Here is a 9,901-nt window from a genome sequence, read left to right on the forward strand (position 1 = left end):
TCTTCCTGACAGGGCCGAGGGTCCAGAGCTAGTGGCCAGGGGAGGTCTGACACCATCCGTGGAGGCACCATCCCATCCACTGCCTGTCTTGGGGGCTGGAAAGACACACCGGCCGGGAACCGGTGCTGCCCCTCCCCGCCCCACACTAATAACTTCTGCACCAGAGACGCAAACAGCAGACAACAGAAGCCCTGACACGCTGCTATTAAGGTTGATTCAATCCACGAGGCCTGGGTGCCGCCTCGTAATTTCCTCCTGTCTCCAGATGAGGGAGGGGAATCTGGGTGACTCCATCCAGCTGTCGCCTGTGCGGTGAGCCCCTACACACAGCAGACCTCAGAGGGCTGAGGGTGGGGCCAGGGACTTCCTGGTGGAGGCAAACGCTCCAGTGGGCTTGGCCGACGACCGGAGCCCGGTTGGAGGTAACTCTCCTCCTGGCAGAGCTCTGAATGGCGCCCCCAGCCCAGGGCACCACCCCCCCTAATCCTGCCCATCCAGGAACCTGCCGGGTCAGGGCCAATCAGGTGGCTGGGGGCAGCCCCGACCCTGCCAAGTCCACGCAGACAAGGTTGGTGCCCGGTGTTCTGAGCTGAGGCTGCGGTTATTTACGACAGAAAGCAGGGTGTGCGGTCTGGGCACTCACGTCCACGCCGTGACGGCAGCGCCTCCAGTCCCGGCCAAGTGTGCTACGCTGTCTGTCAGCAGGTGTGCGCCTCCCTCTTTCGTACACGCACACAGGATCTCACAGCTAACTGGCCTCTACGCGCAACTCACCATCGCTTCCTGTGACTCAAAGCAGCATCTCTCCCTGTCTGCACCAAGGACATTCAGCCCAGTGGGGGCATCCTCTGCGGGGGTGTCCAGGGCACTGCGGGGGCTGAGTGGCACCCCGACCCCACCCACCGGGTGCCAGGACACCCCCATGTGGCAAACATAGATGTCCCCAGACACTGCCTGGTGCGCCCTAGGGGGTCACCGCCTTACTGAGAAAGACCCCCAGGAGGCAGGAATCTCCACCGACGTTCCCTCAATATGACAAAAGTTGCATAGCGATGGCCTTTTGCGGCTGACGTCCAGTCTCGTAGGGGGGCTGATCCTGGGCCAGGTGGTGAGCAATCCAGTCTTGTTCAAGACAAAGCTCCTGTCAGCAAGTGGCAGTGCTCTTGTGTCAGAGCTGGTGGGGGGACAGGGCCACCAGGGGTCAGGGAAGCTCAGGAGTGAGTGCTGCTTCTCCGGGGCCTCCGTCAGAGGGCAAAACAGCCACTCTTCTGACCTTGACGTGGGGACGGTCTGCTCCTCGCCCCACGCGGGGAAAGCTGACCAAAACTAAGACACTGTCACCCCTCACGGCTGGCCGACCGTGGCAGCTTCCATAAGCAGGTCCCAGGGCTGATCCTGGCTCCGCTGACCACAGAAGACAGGAGGGGTGGCCGGGAGTGGCCTTGGGGGGCTGCTGTGGCAGTCTGTGTCCGCTCTTCCAACATAGCCCCCTCACACTTCTCGGGGCTCCGGGGTCCTTGAAGCAGCTTTGCTGGGGCTGGTGGGACGGTAGGGAGAGCAGGTCAGCCAGGAGTGGCCATGGCCCAGCAGATGGAGAGGGTTAGGATGCTGGGGACCAGGGTGGCTGGCCTGGGCCCCACAGAGGGGCACCCGGGTCTTTCCACACCCCAAGGTTCCTGGCTGGCGTGACGGTGCCCTTCCCCGGTTGGCTGGTCAGGAAGCTGGCTCAGGGTGAGGGGGACAACATGGCCTTGGGGACCTCCATGGGTTCGGCGGGGGGACATGGGCAGTCAGGCTGTGGTGTCCCCAGGGCCACTCCATGGAGCTGATGGCTGGCAGGAGGGGAGACCCTGCTGTGCGTGTGCTTTTGGCAGTGATGGGGGATACAAAGCTGAGACCCCAGAACAGACTTCCTCGGTCCAGGTGAAGGTGGGCTACAGAACCTGGTGGCTCCACAGACACCCGCCTCCCCACCCCTGGGGAGAAGGCCAAATGGGTGGAAACTTCCAGTTCCGAGGTGGGGTGAAGTGTGGCAGCAGAGGCTGTCAACACTGGGTTTAGGCCACCGTGGAAAGGAGGGTGGAGGCCCCCACCCCCATGGCGGTCATCGTCCCAGCACAGGGACAGGGCGGGCCGTGTGGGGTTCAGAGATGGGGCCCCAGAAGAAAAGAAGTTTCTAGCAACGGGACAGTTCACATGACAAGGTGGGGGCAGGCAGAGCACAAGTGGGGGGGGCTCGGACACACATCCCCACTCCCCCCGCCTCTTGTGACAAAACTCAAGGGGGCCAGGGCCATGGCACAGGTGTCCCCTCGGGCCTTGTGCTGGGAGGGGCTGAGCGGTGGCAGCAGGCAGCCCCCGGGGCGCGGGCGCGCCCACCCACCCACCCTTGGGCAGGCAGTTCACGTCCCGGGGCAGAAGGGGCCTGTGCTTGCCAGGGCTTAATCTGCTGAGCGGTGGGGGCGGGGGGGGGGGGGGGGAAGGGCTGCTGGCTGTGAGGGGCGCAGGGTGGAGATCCAGGGTCCTGGGAAGGCGCACTCCAGGGCCCGCGTGCCTGCAGCTGAGTGGCCAAGTGAGGAGGCCCGAGTGCCCGTGACGGAGCTTGCGAGGCTGAGGCCACCAGCACCCGGCCTGGCCACGGGCCCGCCCTCCCTCCTGTAGCACCTCTGGTGGCTTCAAGCCAGACACGCGGAATCCGCTGGGAAAGGCTGTCACCCCTGACTCCGTTCCCAGAGGCACGCCTCTGGGCTTCTGCGACAACAGGTTGCCACGGAGCCGACGCCCAGGGTTGGCACCAGCCCCACACTCACCCAAGGCAGGTGCTGGCTTCATGTGTCTGTGCGTCGGGTGAGGTGAATGGCGTGTGGCCCTGCCCCCATAGCCCACGGAAGTCTGTCTCACTCCGGGGACAGGACTGACAACCAACCAACCACGCTGGCCCCCGGTCCCACCTGCGCATCTCTCGGGTCCATGGGCCTCTGTTCCCTTAAAGAACCCACACGCTCACCCGGCCCACCAAGGGTGTGTGGGAGGGGGCACGCAGGAAGGCAGGGAGGAGGGGAGTCCTGAGGTGCCCAGGACCCTGCCCGTCTCCCAGGAGGCACGGCGTCAGGTGGCAGGAGTTAGAGCTGCCCTGTGATCCCTGGTCAGACGCTCCAGGCTGGCGGGCTCCTCTGTTAGGAACAGAGCCAGCTGGGAGCGGAGGACGCAAGTCTCAAGCCTCCGACTGGGCTCAGCGGCTCAGATAGGCCATATTCCTGTCCTGTACACAGGTGGGAGTGTGCGGGGGAGGAGAGGGGAGAGTCCCAGCCCGACCCCCTCTGGGTGCCCGGGCCCCAGCGCCTGTGCGAGTCCTCAGATCCCAATGCCAGAGGACGACATGGCCACACAGCTTTGGTAAGTAATTATAAGAGCAGTATTTTTAAAAGTGGTCGCGGTGCCTCGGGCTCAGGGCATAGGATCTGGGGCGCAGCCCCTCCGTGCACAGGTGGAAGCCCGGGGCCTGAGCGCCCCCGCCTGGGGGACGGGGGGCTGGGGGACCGCCTTTGTCCGGCGGGCGGGCAGTGGGCAGTTCACCACTTGAGGAAGACCATGCCGGCCAGGACAGCGTAACCCAGCACCAGGAAGAGGACTTTGAGCAGACGGTCACTGTTCTCCTCCAGCTCCTTCGCCAGGATCTCAAAGAAGGTGACGAAGAGGAATGTGCCGCCCGCCAGGCCCTGCAGCAGCACCGAGGCCACGCTACTGGGCACACCCTGTGCGCTCTCGATGCCCAGGCCGACGCCGATGCCCAGGGGAATCATGGCGCTCACGGTGACGGCCAGCTTGGCCGCGTCCCTCAGGGCCATGGAGCACCTGGCCATGCTGATGCCCAGGGCCACAGCCACCAGCGTCTCGTGGACGGCCACCCCCACGAACAGGCTCACCACCTTCTCGCCGTCCTCCTGCAGGCCCAGGGCCAGGCCCTCGAAGATGGAGTGCGCCGACAGGGCAAACACCAGGCTGAGGAGCCTCAGCGGGCTGGAGCGCGACAGCTCCTGGACGCTGAGCCCGTGCGCGTGGGGGTGGGGCTCCGCGTAGAGTGCATGGCCCCGCGTGCCCCCCATGAAGGGGCTCTCGTACTCCGAGTCGCTGCCAGCGTCCGAGCCGGCGTTGAAGGTCTCCAGATCGATGAAGGACGGCTTCTCCTTGCGGAACGTCAGGATGAGCTGCTCCAGGAAGACGGTCATGAAGAAGCCCAGCATCACGATGGTCTCGGCCAGCGGGTAGTCGGTGCTGATGTGCCCGAGACTCAGAACCTTCTGGAGCTGGAGCGGAGGATGTGTGAGGGAGGAGAAGGGGGAGAGGGGTTCAGAGGCGGGAGGCCTGGACACTCGCCACCAACACAACAGGGTCCCCAGATCTCACTGATCAGCTAGCAAAGCACAGAAGCCCCCCGTTCACACAAGAGGCTAAAAACGGGGGAAGGTGGACTCACCCTTTGGTGGATTTGGAAAAAACAGCAACAACAACATAAAAACAACCCTATTACAAAGGGGGTTGTGAGGCTTTACGTGACATCTACTAAATCGGCCCAATAACGTTAATTGTGCTGCCGCGGGCTGAACCGTGGTCCCTAAAGATACGTGCACGTGGAACCTCAGAACGTGACCTTCTCAGGAAGAAGGGTCTTTGCAGATGTAATTAAGGTGCTCCCGGCGGAGAGATTCGTATCTTAAAGGTTCCCAGCCCACAGAATCTCCAAACTAACCCTACTTGGAGAGAGGCAATTCAGTGACAGTGAGGCTGTTAGGGTGGGCCCTGAGCCGACAGGACTGGAGTCCTTACGGGAACAGGAAAGACACGGGACCACCACATGAAGAGGCAGGAAGGAGAGAGGCCTGCGAGGGACCCAGGCCTGCCGGCATCTTGGTCTCGGACTTCCAGCCTCCCCACTGACCAAGAGTAAACGCCCATGGTTTGAGCTGTGGCACACGGCTACGGCAGCCCCAGGAAACTCACGCATCAGGATCTTGAGACGAGATCATCCTAAATCAGGGCGGCCTCTAAGTCCGGCAACAGTGTCCTTATGAGACACAAAAGGAAAGGACACACAGAGACACGGGGAGACGGGCATGAGACTGGGGTGATGTACCTACAAGTCAAGGAATGCCAAGGATTGCCAACAAATCTCCAGAAGCAGGGAAAGGGCACAGGACAGATTCTCCCTCACGGTCTCAGAAGGACCCAGCCCTGCTGACACGGTGATCTCAGCCTTCTGGCCTCCATCACGGTCACAGCAACTGGCCTTTGCAGCCCTGGGGCCTGCGTGGGGTTTGCTTGCACAAGGCACCCCGACCTCCTGGGTGGACAAGCTGGGAATGAGGGAGACTCCTCAGACATCCACCTGCACCCCCGCAGATGCCTCGAGCTAGCCCCGTCCAGTAGAACTTTCCAGTGACAGAAAGGCTTTCTGTCTGTGCTGATACCGATACGGAAGTCACTAGCCGCGCGTGGCCCATGTGGACCTTAGGCGTGGCTGGTGCGGCCAAGGACGGGCATGTTGAACCGTGTTTCATTTTAAGTCACTGAAACGTGACTAGACAGGCCTACAACAGGCTGCCACTCCTCACAGCTGGGTCGGGTGGCCCCTGCTCACGAGGGTGTGTGTGCACTCCACGCTGGTCCGGCCTGGGGGCTGCAGGGTGAGCTGTCGGCCGTCTGGACCGCTCCCCCTCCACTTTCACTCACGGCTGCACAATGCTCACGTGCACACGCAATTCCCGAGGGCTCCACCTGAGCCAGGCGCTCCAAACTATGCTCGTGGCACCCCTTTCTTTCCTGTCACAGCCTTCGTGACAGCCTGGGAACACACACACACACACACACACACACACACACACACACACTGGGGGCTATCCTGCCCCAGGGCACACCTGCAAAGTCTGAGGACATTTTGGTCGTCACGACTTGCGACGGGTAGTGCTGGCATCGGGGCCAGGTCATTCTCTGTCGGGGGCCGTTCTGGGCACCAGAGGGAGGTGGGAGAGGGTGTTGAACAGCATCCCTGGCCCCACCCACCCGATGCCAGGAGCTCCGCCAGTCGTGATGACCTCAGATGTCTCCAGACATCATCCAGTAACCCTGGGGGTAAGACGCCCAGGTGAGACCCCCTGACCCAGTGACCTGCCATCACTCAGTGTCCCCTGGCGGCAGCGTCGTCCCCCACAGGGGAACCCCCGCTGCAGCAGAGGCCGTGTTTTGTAGAGGAGCCGCTTAATTCATTTGCCAAACATCTCACAGAGGCCTGCGTGTGCTACACCTGGGGAGACACCAGCACGTGGGGAGCACTAACCCCCCACCCCAGGGATGAACACGGGTCAGATCAGATCGAGGAAGACAAGGCAGACGCAAAAGCCACAGTGTGCAGCGCTGCTCTCTGCAGGGTGACCGTGCCAGCTGAGGCTGGCCAGGGGCCGCAGGGGAGGGACCTGACCCGCCAAGGCTCAGGTGCGGGCAGGCGTGCGGCATGGAGTGGCTCTGGGAGGACCATGGAAGGGCCACATGCACCATCACAGCAGCCTGGGCCTGAGGACTCTTGAGATTTTATCCCCCCTGGACGCTGACTGTGCGAGTCTCCCACACTGTGAACAAAGGAGCAAGAGGTTAGCAGCGGAAGGCCGCAGAAACGTGTCAACTCGCAGCTCTGGACGCCCAAGACGCAGGCACCGGCTGTGGCCTGCTGATGAAACATGCGGCCGTGTTGGGGAGGCCCACGTGGCCAGGGCCTGAGGGCCATCCTCCGCCAGCAGCCGGGGAGAAACTAGGGCCCCGGGTCTGACAACCAGGAAGGGCTGAACTTGCCTTACCACCACATGAACTCAGAAACCGACCCGTCTCCTCAAACCCTGAGGTGAGAACACAGCCCACGGATACCCGGAACGCTGTCTGAGAGAGCCCGGAGCAGGGGACCCAGCTACGTGGTGTCCAGACTCCAGCCCCACAAAAATTGTGATAATAAACATGTATCCGGTTAAGGTGCTAAGTCTGTTGTGACTTGTTAGGCAGCAGCAGCTAACCGATACGGGTGTTGAAGAGAGGCCCAAACTGCCAGCTTTAGGACAAAGCGTATGGCAGCCATGGTGGTCAGTCTGCTCAGGTAGCAACGGGTGAGCTCGCCAGCGGGCAACCCTATGTCGAGTTCAAACCCCCTGTTTACCAGACAAGGCCCAGAGAAGAGAAGCAAGCAATGCGCGGTCACACAGCAAATCCATTTCCTGTCACTCTTACAGTGTCAAGGCTCCACCCAGCTTGGTGGCTTTAGTGAAAAAACGTCAGTGACCCTTGGCCATAAGGTGCCAAGGGCGGTGCCTACCCCCGGGGACCCCTTACCTTTTCCCTCACGGCGGGCAGGAGGGCATTGAAGCACGTGGCCAGAAAGACCCCGCCTCCGAAGGTGTTGCAGAGCGACAGGATCTTTTTTGAGCGATGGGCCTTCTCAAAATCCGTCTCGATGATCTTCACCGGGAGCAGGGAGCCAAGCAGCATGAAGAAGAACACGCCCACCATGCAGAGGACTTTGGCCACCAACAACTTCATCATGGTGGTGGCCCAGGCTGCTCCGGTCACCGCAGGGCCAAACCATGTGTGGGCGCACACTCCCGTCCCACGATGTGCTACTGGGCCCAGCCACGTGGCTGGGGGCTCATGCCTCGGGACATCCGCTGTGAACGCCAGGGGCAACCGTGTCAGCTGTTGGATCACCTGCCCAGCTCTAGTGACCGAGCCCATCACCCCCAGGACCTTGCTCCATTCCAGGCCTGGCCCGCATCCCTGCCTTCTGCAGGAGTATCCACGGCTGCACTGTCCGGTATGGGAGCCACTGGCCACGTGCGTCTATTTAAGCTAAGGAGAACTGAATGAAAGGCAAAATTCGGCTCCTCGGTCACACCAGTCATACTGCAAGTGTCCAAGAGCCACACAAGTGCCGTCGCCACCATACTGGACAGCACAGACAGAGAACATCTCCATTGCTGCAGAACGTTCTATCGGGTGGTGCTGCTCCACTGGTTTCCCACTGCCCGTACGTGAAACCAAGCACCATACCCTGTACAGAAGGCCCTGCACCATCGGCTCCGCTCACCCCACACGGGCTTTTGTGGGCCTTGAATATGCCTAGCCCGTTCCTGCCTCAGGGCCTTTGTATGGGTTGTTCTCTTGTCCTGGAACATGTCTTCCCCCTGACCTCCCGATGATGTCTTGTCTTTTAGGTCACTGCCTCCAGGATGCCTTGGAAGGGCCTCCCCTGGCGGACCTGTGCCCTAAACTGTATGCCTTGTACCCACCGCGAGTCCTGGTGCAGAACAGATGCTCAGTAACCACTGGCAAGCAAACAGGTGAGCTGAATGAAGCATGTGGACCTCTTTACAGGACTCCAAGAACCCAAGTGGTGCAGATATCGCCCTGGACTCGAAAGCGTCACTGTTAGTACGAGGGCCCTTGGCTGCTCCTCTGTCCTTTGGTTTCCTCCTAACCTCCCAGCTCTCACTGCCCACACCCCACTTCACTGAGGTCTTCAGGTCTCAGCTCGGATGCCACCGGATGGAGGGGCCTCTCCCTCCCCTTCCCTGGCGTGAAGTTCTGGCATTATTTGTGCTACGGGAAACTGCATAACTCAGAGTCCCTGAATGAGCTCCCTTGCTCAGGGCTGCAAGCTCCGCGCGGGCAGAGAGCCTGTCTTGCTGGAGGCGGGCCCCCCAGCAGCACCCAGTGCACAGTCAGGTCGACGGCGGGCATCGCGTAAATCCCTGCCGGGTGTCCAGATGCCCCGGTCTGTGCAGTGCGGGTGGGGAGGGGGGCTGTGCTCTCTCAACCAGGGGCTGATGGGGGTGGGACCAGGACAGCACAGGCGCATTCATTCATTCACTCACTACACACCGAGCGTCTGTGTGTAGCTGCAGCGGGGGCCCCGGGGAGGGCGAGGCCGAGGCCGAGAGGGCTCCGCCGGGGAGGGAGCAACGCGCGCTCTGCCCGGGGGACTCGAAAGCTAATTACTACAGACAGACCTCGCCGATCGGGGGGGAAACCAGCCTCGGGGCCGCAGCCGGGCCTCCGCTAACGGGCGGCCGAGCCGGCCAGACCCCGAAACGCCCCGCCCTGGCACCCAGCCCCAGGCCCCCGGTCCCCGGCCCCTGTCCGCACGCACCTCCGCCGGGCCCTCGCCCGCCCGCCGGCGCCTCCCGCCGCTCAACCGCCGCGCGGTCTCGACCCCACAAGCCGTGCTCCTGTCCGGCCCCGGCTCCGCGCGCGGCTGCCCACGCCCCGCCCACGCCGCTGCTCATTGGCTACCCCGAGCGCCACGGGCCGAGTGCATCGAGTCCATTAGCCGCTGTGGTTGCCACTCATCCTGTGGACTCCCCCCCCCGCCCCCCGCCACCCCCGCCACCTCTCCTACCGGCATGGGAAAGTAGTTTCCTGTTTCTGAGCGGTAGGTACAGCCAGCAGGTGCCTCCGGCGGGAAACTCCAGCCCTAGAGGAATGGTTCCGGTACGACTTGGCTGCCAGAGCTGTCCAGGGGTGCCCGGTGCTGAATCCCGCTCTAGGGAGGTTTGGCCATTGATGGGAAACCATTTGCTACGGGAGACTGTCTCTCCCTGAGCGTCCACGACGCTGGTGTCCTTCCCTTCAATTTAAGACGCAGATTCATCTGTGTCCACATCCCTGCCTTCTGTGTGTTCCAGGGCCTCTTGTAGAAGAACATCTGTGAACAAACCAAGATCCGCCACCCTCCCCACACCCCGCCAACTTTGGAGCTTACATTCTAGGAGAAGACACAGAAAATAATCAGTAAACATAATAAGTAATGGAATTATGTCGGAAGGTAACAAGTGTCCTGGGATAAAAGAGCCAATGAGGAGCTATC

General features: G+C 62.0%; 1 protein-coding gene across 3 annotated transcripts; it reads right to left on the reverse strand.

Annotated features, from left to right (window-relative positions):
- Window positions 1-200: 200 nt before the first annotated feature.
- On the reverse strand, window positions 201-9,694 carry SLC39A3 (solute carrier family 39 member 3). Of its 3 annotated transcripts, none has more exons than XM_043586075.1 (3): window positions 9,185-9,366; window positions 7,372-7,703; window positions 201-4,307 (listed from the first exon to the last, which is right to left on the reverse strand). In XM_043586075.1, exons 1-3 carry the CDS (start codon window positions 9,318-9,320, stop codon window positions 3,573-3,575), a joined length of 1,203 nt encoding a protein of 400 aa, XP_043442010.1. In that variant the 5' UTR covers window positions 9,321-9,366; the 3' UTR covers window positions 201-3,572. The 3 variants fall into 3 exon arrangements, with proteins under 3 accessions (XP_043442010.1, XP_043442012.1, XP_043442011.1); XM_043586077.1 differs by lacking the exon at window positions 9,185-9,366 and adding an exon at window positions 9,434-9,694 and having other exon boundaries at window positions 3,393-4,307; XM_043586076.1 differs by lacking the exon at window positions 9,185-9,366 and adding an exon at window positions 8,325-9,121 and having other exon boundaries at window positions 3,393-4,307.
- Window positions 9,695-9,901: the final 207 nt, after the last annotated feature.

Source organism: Prionailurus bengalensis, chromosome A2 (genome assembly GCF_016509475.1).
Source record: "Prionailurus bengalensis isolate Pbe53 chromosome A2, Fcat_Pben_1.1_paternal_pri, whole genome shotgun sequence".
Lineage (NCBI taxonomy): Eukaryota > Metazoa > Chordata > Mammalia > Carnivora > Felidae > Prionailurus > Prionailurus bengalensis.

Bases quoted from the DNA above. Each gene is read 5' to 3' on its own strand.
- SLC39A3 (XM_043586075.1), bottom strand. From the start codon at position 9,320: ATGAGCAGCGGCGTGGGCGGGGCGTGGGCAGCCGCGCGCGGAGCCGGG. The intron at 7,704-9,184 runs GTGCGTGCGGAC...TGGCGTTCACAG, and splicing joins CGGGCGAGGGCCCGGCGGAG to CGGATGTCCCGAGGCATGAG. The intron at 4,308-7,371 runs GTAAGGGGTCCC...CCTCCGCTCCAG, and splicing joins TGCCCGCCGTGAGGGAAAAG to CTCCAGAAGGTTCTGAGTCT.